Raw genomic sequence first — 18,464 nt, 5'->3', positions numbered from 1 at the left:
TTTTAAAAAGTTTTAAAATAATTTTTATTTTTTTTTTTTTTTTTTTTTTCACTGGGTTCAGTGAGTTTGGATATTAGGGGTTGAAGGAGAGAGAAAAAAAAGAAGTAAAAGCTGCACTAAGTCAATCCATGGGTCTCACAAAAAGTAAAATTTTTTGAGTTATCAAAATTGAAAACAAGTGCCAAACATGTTACCTTAGAAATTTGTGATATTTTCAGTGATGAATGATGAAAATTAAGTAAGGGGAAATGGTTTTTTAAAAACCAAACAGCCCATTATAAGGCTTTCATTATTGGCTTTTGCCCTTTTTTAAATGGTACTATGGTAGTACTACGGTAGTAGTTGATTCTCAATTCTGTCTTTGTTTGTACATGATACATACGGTCATCATTGTTCATTGATCACACCTAAATATTATTTTATTGTTGGATATTTTCTTTCTAAGCATTTGCTTCTTTTTCTCATTCTTTTAATTTTTTGGGGGGCCTCAACTTATGCATATTTTGCAAACCAAATAAATAACTTGTACTTTTTGAGTTTTTTCCCTCTCCAAATGTAGGTGTTCACTTCTTACAGCCCTTTCAATTTATTTTTGTTATTATTTATAAGTCTCACTACATTTTTTAGTACTATTTATAGGTCTCGCTGTACTATTTAACTAACTATTACATTTATCTATAGTACTTTTAACAAAAAGTTTTCAGTTTCAACTAAATAAATTGTTTCCAAACGGATACTGAATGTGTGTAATCTTCCCATTTCATACATAGCAGTACACTTATAAAGTGTCAAATAGAAGACTTAAATTCAAGATTTTATGAATTACATGAGACTTAAAAATGACCAGACTAACTCTTACAATTACTTATACACATACTTCTTGTTATACTTATACACATACTTGTCGTTTTGTTAGATTACTTTTATTGATGAACCAATTAGATTACTTTTAAAGGTCAAATACTAGACACCTCTGTATATTATAAGCTCAGTACAATATTCTAGTAATTACTTAACTTTAAGACATTGAACCTACCCAATTTCTCATGAGTCATAACCCAAATTCATTTTGCGTGGATGAACTTGAAAACATATTTTATGTTAAGCTCCACTGAGTCGGTGCTGAATTGAAAGGCTCTATAAAATATAAATAATTTAATAATACAATAGTCATATGGATAATATAACCAAATCACCAATAATAAAAAGGTTATGTTGATGATTTATTAATAGACTATTTTAAAAAGTTTTAAAATAATTTTTATGAAAATATAAAAACTGTTAAAAGGTTAGTTATTTTTTATAATAAAATTTATAAAATTTCTAATATTTTGGGAAAAAAAAAAAAAAAAAAAAAGGTCAACGAACTGGTTGAATTCTCGAGTGACGTCCACATAATTCCGCGTATTCATCCATTCAAAGAACAAACGACAAAGTATTCACCAACCGATGACAAGAAAAGTGAGCCATGTTGACCTCCAACTTGTATTCCTAAAGTCTCTTCTGTTCACATTGGAAGCTTCTTTGCTTACAAAAAAAAAAAAAGAAGTTGACCTGTTAATTAAGTTGACTTTGTTAAAGTCTTTTTTCATTTTATTTTAATAATGACTTTTTTTGAAGTCTAGTCCTATAGATCTAAATAAAACTTGAAAGTTCATACTCTGCCATTGCTTCACTTGCAAAAGACGAAGGACTAGATTCAAAGTTTTTGTTTTTATGGTAATAGAGAGCCAAAATTTGACTCTTGAGGCATTTTTGGAGAGATCTCTATAACATAAACTAAAAATCTAAAGAAATAGCAACAATTTTCTTTTCTTTTAAATGATAAGATTTGAACTCACTGTTGCATTATATGTATAATTTACTATCGGGTTAAGATGCATGTACGTGGATAAATTCAACCATAAACGGAGTTATCATGCATTCTTTAAGATTGACTGATTTTTTTTTTTAAGCATTCTTTATGATTGAAGAAAATATCAAATATGTTAGCATTAGTTAGCAGCCAAGTCCCATTTACATTTCCCACCAGACCCAACCACTTTAACTGCAAACTTTTACCAACTAGAATTTCCTGTATAACTCAGGAAAATCACAAGGGGACAGACATTAATATAATCAACTAAATTCCCTGTTATTCAGCCAAAAAAATAAAAACTACATTTATTGTGATTATCCTGGGAGCAATGCGTACTATTGAGTCTCATGATGTATTGCACCATTCGTGTAAAATGAGTACGGATTGCTCCCGAATTATTAAATAATTTTCTTTTTAAACAAAAAACTAGCCCAACTGTGGATACATTAAAATCCCAAAAAAAAAAAAAAAAAAAAAAAAAAAAAAAGCTATGGATACATTAATGAATGTACTCAATGTACAGAGTGACGGATTGGAATTATGTGGGAAAGATGCTTGCAACCCACTATTCATAATAGTGTGGAGACAGCTAGCTAGTTGTGAAATTTGTATGACAAGATACTTCAATATTGGATCCAAAATAAAGGGGGTGAGGTGCATTCACCTATCCATTGTCTGGTGCATTGTTCATGCTAAGTAAAGAGACCTACGTATAGGTGGGAATGGTCAATGCCTCAATGGTGAATTAGGAAACCATGAATTAAAAAAGAGTTATAGTTCTCATCAAAAACATCTGGCCTCAAATAGGCCACCAAAGGTTGTGGCAGGCAGCCTCACTTTTCACAGGTCACTCTTGGACATTTTAATTGGGCTGCCAGCAATTTTGTAGGAGTGGAGAGAGAGAGAGAGAGAGAGAGAGAGAGAGATTAGGGAATGATACTACATAATTCTTATAAATGGGTACTGGTCACATTTATTGTTTGGTTGGTTTAAAAACTTCTCTTAGTAAAATTAGTATTAACTTTATAAAATAATACTGTGTATCTTTAGCATGATAGTTATTGTACAAATGTAAGTGTTTGTGAGATGTGCGGAAAAAAGACCGGAGTTCAAGTATATAGGCTTCACTAACATACACTTAAATTAGACTAGGGTTTAATTCTATCTCACATTAAAAAAAAAAAAAAAAAAAAAAAATTGAAATGAGTGTCCATTTGGAAATGGTCTCAAATGAGCCACAAAAAAGGGAATCACTCAAGGGGGCAGGAACTCAATTGACTTCTCAAAGTCTCCACCTAAAGTCGCTTTTGTTAAATATAGAGACAAACTCCAAAAAAAAAAAAAGAAATTGACCCATTATAGGACTTGCTCAAAGTCAGTCCTCTACACCAAAAGAGGGATAGAGAGGGTTAAAAAAAGGGCTGTTTCACATCGGAATAGATAAATCAAACTCTGCAAGTTTACCTTGGCATTTCCAGCAAAATTAAAGGAATTGAGGGATTGTAAAGAAATTCTATTTGCAGAAACAAGATAAAGATCATATTGAATGAATTAGGATTCAAATGAAGTAACTTAGATGGAAGAAGTCGAAAATTTTCATTATCAGATTCAAAATTTAAAATTGCTAATACAATATCATCTTTGACACTATCATATTCCATTACAAAGTCTCTCCTAATACTAATGGCACTAATACTGTCAACAGAGTATTCAAACAAATCCTCATCAAACATTAAGCCTCCAAACTCTTCCATTTGAGTAACTTGATCCAGGGCTAATTCAGATTCAGCTGTAATTTCATCCGCAAAGAACTCGTCGAATTTTTCAGCTAATTTCTCATTTTCCTCTATGCCATTGCTTCTCACTGTGATCCAATCTTCATCCCAAGTCCAACTGGGCTCACACGAAACTGATGAAATTGTCCTTCCAATCAACCTCTTGATCCTTTCAGCTGGAGAATTGGACAAAATACCTTCATGGGGTACATTCCTAAGACATTCCAACACTTCCATTGAATCCCAAAGACCCTGTTCCAATACACTAATTGGAGAACTCGTAGTAAAGTCCTTAACTTCCAAAGAAAGAGAATCCAATTCGGCAATAAATGGATGCTCAAGAAGCTCTTTAGCTGTCCACCTTTCCCTTGGATCCCTCCTCAAACACTTGCTCAAAAAGTCTCTAGCTTTACTTGACAACCACCTTGGAATCTCTGGCACCTCACCGGAAAAACCAATCCGATAAAGAGCTGATACCGGATTAGTCATCTCCGGCCACGGGGTACTTCCAGTAGCCATTTCAATGATTGTGCATCCAAGAGCCCATATATCAGCTGCAAAACTCTGCTCTTCCCCACGTGCCACTTCCGGTGACATGAACATCGGAGTACCGGAAATTGCTGATGTGGCGGAACCTCCATTGCCAGCAACTCTTCCCACCAATTTAGCACAGCCCAAGTCAGCAATTTTTGCACCATCCTTGCCAATCAATATGTTCTGGCTCTTTATGTCACAATGCGCCAAGCCATTCATATGAAGATATTCCAAGCCTTGTAGAACTTGCTCTGTGTATGATCTAATCATAGGCTCAACTAGACACCCTCCTTGCCTTTGAATTGCATCTTTAAGCGTGCCACCAGGTACATACTCCATGCAAAGATTGTACATAGGCTTGTTATTTTCATATGAAATGTCATAGCCTATGTACTTAACTATGTGAGGACAACATAGTTGAGACAAAAGATGTTGTTCTTTCTGCAAGAACATAGAGCAAGAGAGCTCGGTGGTCTTGACCGCGAATAGCTCACCGGATGGGGCGGCCGTGGCTAGTGAGACGGTGGCGGTGGAGCCGCGGCCTATTGTTGGTCCTCTAGTCCACTCCATGAAGATAGAAAAGCAGCAGAGAGACAACAAAAGAAGAAATATGAAGATCTATGGAGAGGTTTCGGTTGTTGGGTTTTAAAAAATGAGGTAGTGTATGTACAAATTTATAAATGTGACTTTGCCCCTTTTGGCTTTGGTATAAACACACAAAATTTTACATATTTAAATATCTTTCTTGTAGACTTGGTAGTTGGCCAATGTAACTGCACTTTAAAAAAATAAAAAAAATAAAAAATCTTAAGGATTGAAGATTCTTAGAAACCCACGTGGCAAAAGGAGGGAGAGGGATTAGAAATTCACACAGCAAGAGCTAGCGGTCTTCGGACGGCGGTAACTTGGGTTTGGAATAAAGCCATCCACATGGTGACACATGAGCATGTGCAAAGATTGCGCTTTTTTAGAGGGGTCATGACATGAACAAAGTGATTATTAGTGATTACCAAAAAGAATATAGTATTACTTACACCAGTGATTTTGCGGCGGCAAAGGGACAAAGCTAAAGGCAAGAAAGAAAGAAAGAAAGAAAGAAAAATGTGAATGTGTGTAATGTATATTCCAACGCGGAATTGGTGAATGTGATATTTGTTGGAAATTGCTTTTGTTAAATCAAAATATGTTAACCAAGCTAAGTAATATACAAATGTTAATTTCTGTACCTAGTGACAAAGGGAAAAAGTTATAGGATCTGAATTCTGAAAAGAAAAGGAAGTGTCATTGAGAGGCTATTTTCAAATGGGTTTGGGAATATATTAAACTGTAAAGTAATTTTCAAAAGAAACACGGTTTCATATTCATGTTTTATATGTTAAATGTTTTTTTTTTTTTTGGGTTAAATTTCCTCGGAGACTCCAAGTAGGCTCCTAGTTACCATATCTTGACGAGTTAGTTTATGTTGGCGGTCAAAGTCTCCTATTGTATATTATTTATTGCATGATCAACGCTAGAAACCTGAGAAGGGTAATTAGAATGAATTTTTCAATGTGAAATTGGAAGATTCTTAGTGGAATCCAGTGGATAAACGCGTAGACGTACAATAGAGGAAATTCCAAAGAATTTTTATTTTAAGGTTTTGGCTTTTCAGCAAAGCAAAAACAAAGGCAGAATGGACCTAAACCAAGTCTAGACGTTAAGATTCTTAGTAACTATCTACAACTGTATCCCAAGTCCCGAAAAAAAAGGAGTGGATGTTGGTTAATGGGACGGTGTGTATTGCTGCAAAAGGATTCTGGATTTGGACGAGTAAACTCCAAGCAATGCCAAATATGCGTCATGCCTTTTCTTGACCTCCCAACATTACCATATTCTATCCTTTGCCTTTGCCCACATTTAGTAGAATAAAATATACCAATGTTAGCACACAATGTGAAAACTCTGTAAAAATTGGAAGGGGAATGGATAAGTTAAGCGTGATTCGTTGTGTCGGTGATCAAATCCTTCAATGTGTGCTGTGCTTTACACCGCTCTTTAGTCTTTTAGCTTTACAGCTATACAAGCTGGCCAAACAGGAGTGTTATCTTAATGCAACCCCCAGAAAGGACAGAGATAACAACTCACTCACTGACACCCCCCCCCCCCCTTCTTTCCCCTTATCATATATCCTTTATGTAGGAGCAATCAAAACAACAAGGCAACAAAGTTTTCTTGGGTAAATCTAAGTATTACAAATATAATCTTGTATTTTTTATATATCAAACATGGAACTGGCTTGGGTCCAGTGCTTTTGTGCACTAAATCCATTGAAATTTGGACAAATGTCAAATAAATATCACAAGTTCACATTTCAACAGATCTTAACCTTTACCTATCAAACATTTCCTGAGACACCAAACCTATATATATGATATATTCAACATTTGTTTTGCTTATTTGACTTATTTGTTTATGTTTTTTTTTTTAAAGCACAATATTTTAGTACAAACGTTATCCTTAATATACTTTTTAACCAATTTTCTAACAAATAATAAAAAAGCTAATCCAATCCCACTAATAAACCTTCCTTCTTTTGCACCTTTATTTTGATAAGTTGAAATAAAAGACTTTACAAAACGTATACTTACAGGTCTGTCTTGCATTTAAATCAGTCCCGTCTATTATCTTCTCATTGTCTCTATTCTTCGTCTGACATTACCTTGTAGGTTTCAACTTGCGCCCAATAATTCCTTGGTAAATACTAAATACTCCAAAATAAAATCTGTCATGCCACCAACAATTACTGTCCTCCGAATAATTCGAATAATAAACTCTATCCTTTAATATTTTGCCCATTATGCACCGTGAACCAATGAATATCAATTCCAAATCGAATGAATTATTTCTGAATTAATACTCTCATCACTACTCCTACCTCTCTCCATCCACAACCAAAAGCAATACAATATCCTTTCTTGTCAAATGTCATGCCACAAAACCCTGACAAAACATCTTCTGGCTATGCAGGCTGTGCTCAATGCATAGTCATTTCTACTACTGTCTCTTAAAAACAAAAGCTATCGACGTGTATTTTTTTTTTTTTTCTCAAAATTTATTACTTGTTTAAATATGATTTAATAAATCAAATTTAGTACACGACGATCTCCTGAACAACCACGTAATGCGTTAGAGAAGATTTCTCCGACCTGGTTTAGAGAAGACTTAATCTTTTTGAAATCCGACTGTTTTGACTTGACACAGTCTATCGAAAATCTTAAAATTACAGAACTATTTGCAAGGTAATCTTCACCAGTTAAGCCCAATTCGCAGTAGCTTGTAGCTCAGTTGCCTTTAGAAAAAGGTAAATAATCAAGACAGACCATAGATACATGTTTATATTATAACGTATAATTCTTTTAACATGATTAAAACAAAGTTTGATGCGGATTCACAGAAACAAGCTCCACATTATGCCCACACATATTTACATGTAATTGTCATTTGGAGCTTAAGTTCAACACCAAGTACGATATTACAGTAAAACTAGTATTTCAGAATGCAACATGTTCGGAAGAGATGGATAGACTAGGACAAACTGAAGCAGTAGATTAGGCAGCTTCAGCAAACCCAACTCTCTGATTGCCATAGTCAAATACTGTATGGTAGCGACCCATGAAAACATCCCCCAGGATCCTGTGATGCACAAGAATTGAATGGCTATAATAAGTTCCAGTCCAACTTTACCAGCAGTGAGATTATGCATCTCACTTTGAATATTAATATCCAATAAAATCATTGAATGGACTTATTATGACACATGAATCTTAAAAGTATAGTTAATCAACAGCAGAAGTTGGGTAATACCAGAGAGGTCCACGAGGAGGTGGCACATCCAGAGCAGTAAATCCACTAATGCATTGAGCTGCTTCTCCCTCACCAACTTTAAGGACATACTGATTGAATCATCCAAAAGAAATAAACTTGACGTTTGAGAATAATGCATTTCTAAGGTAACAAATGCCCAAAATAACCAAAATGAATTACATATCCATGTTCACAAACAGAAATTTAAATAGCCATGGTCATCACAGCGCCATAATACGACAAGGGCAAAACAATAAAAAAGAGAGAATCTAATTTCCTAAGCCTTGCTACTGAGCATGTTGCAATTGGAAGAAAAAATTGCTCTTAACACCAACTAGAAAAGAAAACTAATTACATATGTAGCATATTTTAGTGACTGGAAAAAAATCATATAGGATGCACCCAAAATCAAAGCAACAACTAAGTTCCAGAACCATTTAAGAATATTTAAGTAATCATATCAAACCTGCTCAGGGCTGAGATCAAAAACCCTTCCGCCAATCGTAAGGGAAACATTAGGCAATGAAGACAAACTGCCACAATCAACTGCTGATTCTCCCATTGGACTAGGCAGCCGGTCACAGAGCTGCAATTGTGACAGAGTATGAGCAAAGCACGTAATGGCAGAAAATGGGAAAAAAACTTGGATTGAAGGGTTACTTCACCTCATTGACATAAGTTAGTATACGGTCCTGTGTTTGATTCTGCTTAAGTTGGTTCTGCATCCAAACAACCGTCATCTCACATGTAGAGCACATTGCATCGCGCAAACCATTAGATGCTTTACGAGTGTTATCCACAACGCTCTCAATGTCCATACTGACCATGACATATTTGCAAAACTATTAATTAGTTGAAGAAAACACCCATAAAAATTGGTCAAATTAGTGATAGAAATGTATATTTCCAATTGTAAGAAACCAGTTGACTCTTACCTTACACCTCGAGTCCCATCAAAAGTGCACAAACCAATCTGTGAGCAGATTTTCATTGGTTGGTCCTGGCAAAATATAGTGTTGGTCATTAGAATTGAACGAGCATATATCATACAACAATTAGTTAAAAGAATGGTTTTTATAGCATGTCAACTTGGTAAATACCTTTTCTAACAGCATCTTGATTATGGTTTCTCCATATTCTGCAACTACAGCCTTGCACTCTTGACTTACAACCCCAGTTGCTCCTATTGCATGATTGACTTCAGTGATAATAGTCTGCAAATGAGAAAAAAACAATATCGATCAAACAAAGACAAACAGGGTGAAAGTGTGCATATGTAACACTTTTCTGATGCATTTAAATAGCATGACCACTGCATTTAAAAAAGAAAAAAAGCATGACCACCATAGACACATTCAGGGTAACATCAATCACCAAGTAAAAAGTTGACCCATGACCTGAATTATCCTACAATGTAAGCAGCAACACAGAACAACAGCAAAAAGCCAGTAAAATTTAAATCACTTTTCCTATTAAGAGTAATATGGAAAACAATCTCAAGCAGGAGATCACGCAAAAAATCCATGATAAAAAGGGCCGCACAAACACAAATTTCTTTTTGATGGACAAACACAAATCATCTGCTTCCTCATTTTTAGGTTAGCCCATATAGTAGATGACAAGAGACAAGAGAAAAAGAATGGACAATAAACAAACATGCACATCCAAGAACACAGCAGAAAAAGGAATTCCGTGTAAAAGGCATGTTTAAGGCATCAAAATCGGCTTTGAATCTACACAAGAGAAGAGGTACACACCGTTGGGCCTGCCAACAAAGATGTTCCAGAATCTGCAATTGCTGAACATCCACTGGCACAAAATCCTGAAATAGACATGTTTGAATCACAATGGAACTAGTAAATGCTACAGGAACAGCAACAAAAACTAATAAAGGCTAAAACCCATGTGTCCTGGGAAAAATAGTTTCATGCTCCATAAATCAAGAAAGCAACCAAAATTTCTATAATTCTTACCAGTTGTTTGACCATCAATCAATACATCACCCATGTCAAACTGCCAACAAAAGGAACAGGAACACATTTAGAAAATTGAGATTATCTACAACAAGTCATTGATATTACAAGTGCATGAAATTTGGAACACCAACCTGCCAATAGCCTTTCTGTGTCACAGGAACATAAGTATGCTTCCCCTTGTAATGGTTAGGATCCACCCCACCAAAAACAATCTCACCCCCTTCTTCTTCATCAGTATTTCGGTTAAACCAAAATGAAAAAACCGGTTCCTTAACAAGACCTTGTTTAACCATGTTGTACCTGGAGCACTTCAATAGTTACCAAACTTGGAATGGAAGATCAACAAAAATCAAAATACAACAAGCAGTAACACATGATAGTAAAGGTGCAATAATATACCACACAGGTACAGCATTTCCAACTGAAATCTCTTTAAATCCAAGGCCAAGTATGCCATCAAACTTGGCCACCAAGAAAGTGATGCTGGGCTCCCTAGTAGCCTCAATAAATTCCTGAGAAATGCCACCTTTGTCAATAAAGGGAAACCAGCAAGAAGAATTTGTGTATGTAGAAAATATATGAATGTATAAAATAGTACCAAAACCTTGAAACTACCTGATTCTTGACGACAAGATCACCAACTTTCACATGGTCTTGACTAAAGTACCCAGAAATAGCTCCGGTTCCATAATGGATATCAGCTGGTTTACCTGCACAATGTATTAAAAACAAAATTCTTTCTTTAATTTGTAAGAAAGTGCCACAAATACAATCAGGTATCCATTTGCCAAAAACCCAAGACACTCAATTCATCCATCCTCTCAATCTACACACCCAACAGATTGCAGGCCTATGGAAACAAAGACACAAAATATTGGTGCCCATTTGTCACCAAACACACGAGCATTGCTAATATAAAATAACATAACTCATGATATGGATACCTATCAGTAGAAGAATTGAATGCACACTAAAAGATTGAAAGAATTCCAATAAGAAATACTAATATTTCAAGACCAGTAAACTGAAAAAGGAAACAGACACAAACCATTCTTCTTGTAGGTACTTGAACTGCTTGACTTGTACTTGGAATGGAAATAGCAGGCAACCTGGACCCAGATGCAATATCATGACATTATCTCCTATGGAAGATTGTGTAAAAAGTAATTCAAAGAATAAATCACACACAAATATCCAAAAGAAATTAAATCACAAAAACTCACCGAGAAGTAACACTTGGAAGAGGGCACCCACAAATTAGAACTACCAGTGTCGAATATTACAGTGAACTTCTGAGGGGGAGTACCAACACCAATCTCTCCAAAGTACTGGGCATCCATGTAATTCTTTAGAGATACAATATCAATGTCCTCTGGATCTCCTGAGTTCCCACGGAGATAATATTTCCGAATAGAAGCACTCCGGACCTCTCCATCTTTTGACTCGAGCTGGGCAGCAACCCGGTTATTTTTATCAAGCTTTGTCTTTTTTAATCCAATTCTGACCAACCCACCATTGGAAGCAGAGAACACCAGAGGAAACAAGAGGAAGCAAAGGAAGAAAGTGGCCACAACTGTTTTGAGTTTGTTACCCATCTTGCTACCTGTCAATTGAGAAGACAATTTCTTATATGAAGGCAAAACACTAACAAACTAATAATAACTTGTAAGCTGGGAAATAAAGATATCAATTTCTACACAAGTGGTTTACAGACCAGCCCAAGTCCACCAGAGCTTGAGGCATTTCCCCACATGCTTAGGCACGCACAGTTGCATATAAAAGCATACGCAATCACATTATTAGACACAAGTTCTCACTAAAAATACTTTTTTTTTAAAATCTAGGACCTAAATATGCAATTTAAAAGTCCCTAAAATACATCAAAAGCATAATTAAAGGAAGAATTTCATATTGTTTCATTTTATCATAAAGGGACATGTAAATTTTGATTCTTACCCTCTCTTTTGTTCATGAGATCACAGAGTATGAGCATCGATATAAACATAACTATCACTGATTTCTGGCAATTGATTTCCGATATAATTCATCATCTCAAATTAATAAAAGCCATGCGTTTGTATTACACTTGATTAAATGAAGGTTTACCGTTTAACTTCTCTCTAGTCCCAAAAGTGGAAATCCAATTTTATTCCCCCCCCCCCCCCGGTGGGAATTTCTCGGCAACCAAACAGAACTGAACTAAAGAAGCCCCACTTCCTAACACGCAATGATCACCCTTGTATAGCAACAAAAAAAAAGTATCTTACCCAGCTTGTATATGCAACACTCTAATGTGAGACCCACACAGAAAACACATGTAGACCCCACATGCATGTTATGGTTATGGTTATATGTTACGTGCACCCACGGCACAAGACACCAACTAGCACAACAGAATAGCAATACCAAACATGGAAAAATAGTGCCATATCTTACACGCCAAGCTAGAGTTCCAATCAATCAAAAAAAAACACAAACAAACAGCTCGTCGTAGATTATGAGTTTTCAGTAGCAATCAAATTCCAGATAAAACAGTGAAATTTTTCATTAAAAAAATTACAAAATTTAATTTTTTTTAATCCAAAATGTAAATTTCAACTCGATCAAGTCAAGGGGCCTGCGATTCACTACAATCGATTCTATGGAGGTACCTAAACCTAGCTTTAAGTTGATCGACAAAAAAAAAAATTCAAAAAAAAAAAAACCCTAAAAATTTAAGAATTCAATCATTTTATTTTCCCACCGTTTCTCAGCAACCAAACAGAATCGCGTACAGAGAAACTCAACCTCATAACAATCAATCATCAAATTCATAACAAAATTAAGAATATAGAAGGTGCAACAATTAAAGCAGCATCAAGCAATCACAAAAAAAAAATTAGATACAAATCAGCACAAAAATCAAAGATCATTATCGATTCAAAAAAGTAGGGAAATGGATTTCAATTCAGAGGAAGAAATTACAGAGAACAACGGAGAGAGTTTGAATTTACTCACACGGGTCACACAGCTCTTGACTCTTTTTGAAGAAGAAAACAAAAAAGCACCGAACAATTTAGAAATGGTAAAGCTCAACAAATCGTACTGGATGGTTCGGTTCGCTATAAACGAGGGAGATATTTCAGTGTAGGCTGCTATCTTTTAATCTGGACCGTACACGTTGACACGATGCCAGAATTGACGTACGACAAAAAAAGTATATTCTTTTCTGATTTATCAAGGAGAATTTAGAAATGGGGCTGTCATTCTGTGTAGCGTTGTGCATGGAACTCAATAAATAACCGATAAAGCATGATTAAGATTAACCCAATCCAATCTAAGGCGATAGATTAGTATTGTTAAGTAATAAACTTGACGACATTTTCACAATAAAATTTACGTGATAATTTATTATTGATTCTAATTTAAGCTCGTTATTAAATTTATTTTTTTGCCCACAAGTAACAGTCAATAATAATCTACCGTTAAAGATTTGTTATGAAAGTGTTGTAAAAATATTGTTAACTTAGCATTTATCATTAGTTTCAAGCTCAAATAAAATGAATCAATTTCTTCTATGATTTTTAAAATCTTATTCTTATATTTTGACATGAGCATATAGAAATTCGGTAAAGTGGTTATCATTATTTTAATATTTATTTATTAAAAAATTTTATGGGAATTTATTTAAATTATTAAAAATGTGACAAATTCAATTCAACCATCTTAAAATAGAAGGATAGAATTTTGAAATTTTATCTTTGAGTTATTTTTAGAACTTTATACAATGTTGACCCCTAAATTAGGTTGAACATTTTTTGTCTTGGCATAAAAACTGGCAGTTTTAATTTTAGAATAAAGTAAAATTGCATAGTATTAGAATTCAAGACCATCAATTTTTTTTTAAAGGAATAAACCATCAAATGTATTAAGAAAGTTGGATCGTCAATCCACACTTATTGGCCTTTATGTGAGGAGGCACAATGAGCCAAACTCTTTGCTCATGGTTTTATATTAGAGACACGTTAAACCCTATACTTTTAAATGAGACATTTGTTTCCAAAAAAAAAAATAAATAAACCACATACTTTCACAAATATGCCAAAAACCCAATCAAATCCCACATTCACACCCTTAACCTCTCTCTCTCTCTAGTTGCTCTATTTCTTTCTCCCTCTAATTTGATATGTTGTTGGGTTGGGGTTTTGTTTTGGTTCTATCGTTAAGAGGACTAACATGTGATAGGGGAATTCGTTTGGGTAATTTTTTGTACATTTATGAAAGTTTGGGGTAAAATTGTCTTATTCAAAAACCCAAAGTTTGATGTGTCCCAAGTATAAAAATACTAGGTTTTTTAGAAACTTCTTCCAATATTTTTTTATTACACGTGTCTAGTTTTATTTAGTACCTCTCATTTCATTTCACAAACTCACAGTCTCACATTATGCCAATTATTTGATGGGTTTGATTAATAAGTACTCTTAAGACATTTTATAATAGATCATTTTCGGAAAATTTTAATACTACTTTTATAGGAAATATAAAAAATCTATGAAAAAATCAATTGCCTTTTCTTTTTCCATAAAATATTTTTAAAAATAATTACTAAACTAATAACTTCAGGATATTTGTTAACTTTTCCCTTATTTTATTACCTAAGTTTCAAATTTGTACCCAAAATTTTAGGGCGCGTTTGGATTGAGATGGGAGGGAGGGGGAATAGTTAGAATAGAGTTAGCTAAAAATAGGCTAATTTTAGATCAATTAGAGCATTCACATCAGTATGTGAAAACTCATGTATAATACAAATAACTACCATTTTTACACATTTTATATCAAAATTGCTCCACATCAGTGCTTCCAAAGTCTGGTATAATCCTCTATATTTATCCATAAGCTACAGTAACCGTGTATATATACACGGTTACTGTAGCACATGTATTTATTATTTTATTAATATAAATTCGCACCAATTTTTCTCTCCCTTCTCTCCGTGCACAACTACCTCACCTCCTCATCTTCTTCTCCTCATCAGATGCACACAAACACAAACACAAACACAGCCACACACAAAGAACACAGACAAACCCACACACAAAGAACACAGACAAACCCACACTGGAGATCGGTGCTTGCTGGAGATCGGTGCTCGGAGATTTGACCGGTGCTTGCTCTTCCCTTCTTTTCAATCTAAATGGACCATTAGGCTTTTGGATGTTGAGCCCAAATACTAATTAAAAAAAATGCAAATAGAGTAAAAATATATGGCCCAATAGGCCTTGCAAAATCAGCCCAACGCCCCAAATTGATCCAAACCAATCACATGTGAGTTGGTTTGGATTAATTATTTAGCATTTGTGTATTGATTTATGTTGGTAGTTTCTCAAGTTAACCCAATGAGATTAGCTTGGGTTGGAAGAGTCCTTCAATGCTAACCCAAACCAACCGTTCAGTAAAGGATATAAAGGCTAGCCTTCAATCTTTCGTCGTTTGGGACTGTAAACATGTCTTCCTTAGTGAGAACTTCAATTGCCCAAAGCCTGGTTGCTTGGGCAGTTCTTGCCATAGGCCAGCTCAATGCATTTTGGGCCTTATGCAACAACATTTTTTTTTTATTTAAATTTTTAAAATAATTTCAACCTGTAGCATTGCTCATAATGGCAACTCTTTATCATTAAACCAAGACATCAATTTGTTTTTAGTGTAAGTGGGTTTTGAACCCTAGATCTCCTATTCAATCATCAAAAACTTTACCGATTGAGCTAACAACAACATTAAGTGTAGTATTTTCTTATATTTAATTACTTAATTAAATAATATTTGTTGGGTAATAAAACTTAGGTAAAATTACTTAATTACAACACATTAGATTTCTTTTAATTAAATTCAAACACGTGGTTATATTGACCAATAAAACAGAAACAATATTTTATTTTCTAGTGACAATTAAATTTAATATAAATATAGGTTTGAATTCAATTAGAGAGCTGACTATAGAATTGAACCTAAGTTGTACCCATATTCTTTTTGAAAAAAGTTGCATCCATATACACTACAAATTTTACTACGTAAACCTTATAAGTTAATGTGACACTAATAAAAAATAAAAATAAAATAAAAAAACTCTTTTGACATTCATGTATTATGTCATTAAAGTTCACTAACCGTGGGTTTCAGTTAACTTAACTAATTAAGTTTTTAATGGTTGAATAACAGATTTGGAGTTTAGTTCCCGCCTACACCAAAAACCGATTGGTGTCTTGACATGATGATAAAGATGACAATTATCAAAAGTGGACGTTATAGGTTGAAACTCTATAAAATAATAATAAAAAAAAGTCCACTAATCACATTTCACTACCATTACCATATCACTTTGTAAACATTTTATAATAAAACTAGTATATAACCCATGTTTACACACAAGAAGAAGAATCGTAGTGGTGCTATTGATATTAGTTTGAGTTATTAAACATATAAGGCATAATTTGACCAGTACATTTGGAGGTACTAAAATAGTTTTTTCTTACAATTTTCATGATATTGGTTATGCTAAGTTTCTCATTACATTGCTATTACACATATAATTTTGAAAATCATTATTGGATCTACATATACAATATCAATTCACAATTATTATCTGTGAAATTCTACTAAATACAACACAAAATAAAATAAAAAACTGGTCAAATAATATTTCTTAAATTGAATGGAGATAAGTGTATGAGATCGTTCAGCTCAATTACAATTTATTATGTTCAATAACTTCACATACAAATATCCGAATAGAAACTGTATAAAAACTATATTCATTAGTTCAGAGCTAGAAAAAATAATAACAAAATTATAAACAATTTAATTTGTATTGGAAAGTTATCAAAAGCAAAATCCAATTTTGATTCTAATTGAATTTTCTATAAACTATAGTTTAATATTTATATATATAACCTAGTTAGTAATGGACTGTACATAGTCATTGTATATTATATAAACTAGTATGTAGCCCCGTGCTACTGCACGGAAATGGATATATTATTAATCATGAGTTTATTCATGTTTAAAAGGCTCAGTTAAATATAAATTTATATTATTAACCAGAAAATTTCATTAACAAAACTTAGCAGTATATATATTTTACACAGAAAGATGAACCTTGGTGACAATGTTTATCCAAAAGATCCATTCACGCTTTTGAATCTTCAATCTCTATTGGTGATTGAAATTTTTGTAGCTTAAAAAATTTTAAATTAGAAAAAAAAAAAAAAAAACCTTAGAGTTGTACTCATTTTGTAGTTTTACGATGGGTCATTTTGTAACATGATGAGCATTTGTGTGAAGAAAAAATTTCTGAAGTTCCATGACTGATAAAAGAAATTCTCTTTAATCTCTTTTTATAGAGAGATGGGTTTGTGCGTGTTTTTATACATCCTTCATAGTTGTATTATCACGAAGCAGGTCCAATGGATTTAGATTGGTACTACCGATTCCCAAAGCATGAGTGTTTAATGTGTTATTAATTTCATCTCATTGGCTTCTGCACATGACAACAAAATTAAAAATAATTAGATTGTACATGTGTATAGTAAAATTGGACTCCAATTTCAGATTCTAATTGAACAATTAGAATGATAATATATGATAGTAACAACAATAGAAAAATTCAAATAAAATTTCGGATTAAATTGTAACAATCTGAATAAAAAATTACCGTAGAAAGACAAGGAAGTAACTTAACACCAACATTTAAAAATCAAATTGGACACATAGCACAAAATTAAACTACAATTAGAAACTAATTTGATTCGATTTGAATTCTAAAATTGAACTTCAACTTAATATAATATATATGATTATATTTTTGTCACTTTTAATAAATTAACAAAATCTTAATCCAGGTACACTAAAAACTATTAAAAAATAAGAACTGATCATTAAGTTTGGAATCTTCTTGGAGGCGCCAATGAAGTGCTAATGTATGAGAGTGTGAAGTAAGGAAGAGTGGGATTGAACATTGTGTTTGAACCTGACTTTGCTCTAAGAAATTTGTAAGGAGGAGGAGAGGGCAGTGTGTGGATCTAGTTGGTAGAGATTAAGAGAGGAGGAGACATGGGATGACGATATGAAATTAGGAGGAGATGATGTTTTACTTTTATAGTCTTTTTCGTTGGACTCCTTAGTTCTGGTTGTGGGATTAGAAGAGTTCCAGACTCTATTGAGATCACCTATAAAAGTGTGCAGGTGAGATGTTCTTACTTAGGCCAATGAGTATTATTATTGTGGTTTTCTTGGCTTCCGTGTTAAATGTTAATGCATCATGTATTTGGGTACAAAAATTAGAAAATTTAGATAAGATACATGACATAAAATTGGAGTTCAATTTATAATTTCCATAAAAGTGTGCAGGTAAGATGTTCTTGCTTAGACCAATGAGCATTATCATTGTGGTTTTCTTGGCTTCTGTGTTAAATGATAATGTGTCATTTATTTGGGTACAAAAAT

General features: G+C 33.6%; 2 protein-coding genes across 4 annotated transcripts; both read right to left on the bottom strand.

Moving 5' to 3' along the window:
- Window positions 1-3,303: 3,303 nt before the first annotated feature.
- Window positions 3,304-5,397, bottom strand: LOC112013042 (mitogen-activated protein kinase kinase kinase 18). Its single transcript, XM_024045434.2, has one exon. It carries the CDS (start codon window positions 4,735-4,737, stop codon window positions 3,319-3,321), a length of 1,419 nt encoding a protein of 472 aa, XP_023901202.2. The 5' UTR covers window positions 4,738-5,397; the 3' UTR covers window positions 3,304-3,318.
- A 2,111-nt stretch (window positions 5,398-7,508) lies between these two features.
- LOC112013027 (aspartic proteinase) lies at window positions 7,509-13,114 on the bottom strand. 3 transcript variants are annotated; one of them, XM_024045418.2, is made up of 14 exons: window positions 12,986-13,108; window positions 11,210-11,589; window positions 11,035-11,095; window positions 10,602-10,696; window positions 10,386-10,498; window positions 10,118-10,286; window positions 9,984-10,023; window positions 9,768-9,832; window positions 9,111-9,224; window positions 8,946-9,010; window positions 8,676-8,829; window positions 8,477-8,596; window positions 8,011-8,099; window positions 7,509-7,839 (listed from the first exon to the last, which is right to left on the bottom strand). In XM_024045418.2, the coding sequence occupies exons 2-14, from the start codon at window positions 11,579-11,581 to the stop codon at window positions 7,755-7,757; spliced, it is 1,542 nt and encodes a 513-aa protein (XP_023901186.2). In that variant the 5' UTR covers window positions 11,582-11,589; window positions 12,986-13,108; the 3' UTR covers window positions 7,509-7,754. The 3 variants fall into 3 exon arrangements, with proteins under 3 accessions (XP_023901186.2, XP_065633116.1, XP_023901185.2); XM_065777044.1 differs by having other exon boundaries at window positions 12,951-13,061; XM_024045417.2 differs by lacking the exons at window positions 7,509-7,839; window positions 8,011-8,099; window positions 8,477-8,596 and having other exon boundaries at window positions 8,667-8,829; window positions 12,984-13,114.
- Between the last annotated feature and the right edge of the window lie 5,350 nt (window positions 13,115-18,464).

Source organism: Quercus suber, unplaced genomic scaffold (genome assembly GCF_002906115.3).
Source record: "Quercus suber isolate HL8 unplaced genomic scaffold, Cork oak 2.0 scaffold_147, whole genome shotgun sequence".
NCBI classification, from domain to species: Eukaryota; Viridiplantae; Streptophyta; class Magnoliopsida; order Fagales; family Fagaceae; genus Quercus; species Quercus suber.
The sequence above is the reverse complement of the archived record's forward strand: the minus strand, read 5'-3'. Positions and strand labels throughout refer to the sequence as shown.

Bases quoted from the DNA above. Each gene is read 5' to 3' on its own strand.
- LOC112013042 (XM_024045434.2), bottom strand. From the start codon at position 4,737: ATGGAGTGGACTAGAGGACCAACAATAGGCCGCGGCTCCACCGCCACC.
- LOC112013027 (XM_024045418.2), bottom strand. From the start codon at position 11,581: ATGGGTAACAAACTCAAAACAGTTGTGGCCACTTTCTTCCTTTGCTTC. The intron at 10,697-11,034 runs GTTTGTGTCTGT...TACATTGTGCAG, and splicing joins AAGTACCTACAAGAAGAATG to GTAAACCAGCTGATATCCAT. The intron at 7,840-8,010 runs GTATTACCCAAC...TGTGCATCACAG, and splicing joins CCTCCTCGTGGACCTCTCTG to GATCCTGGGGGATGTTTTCA.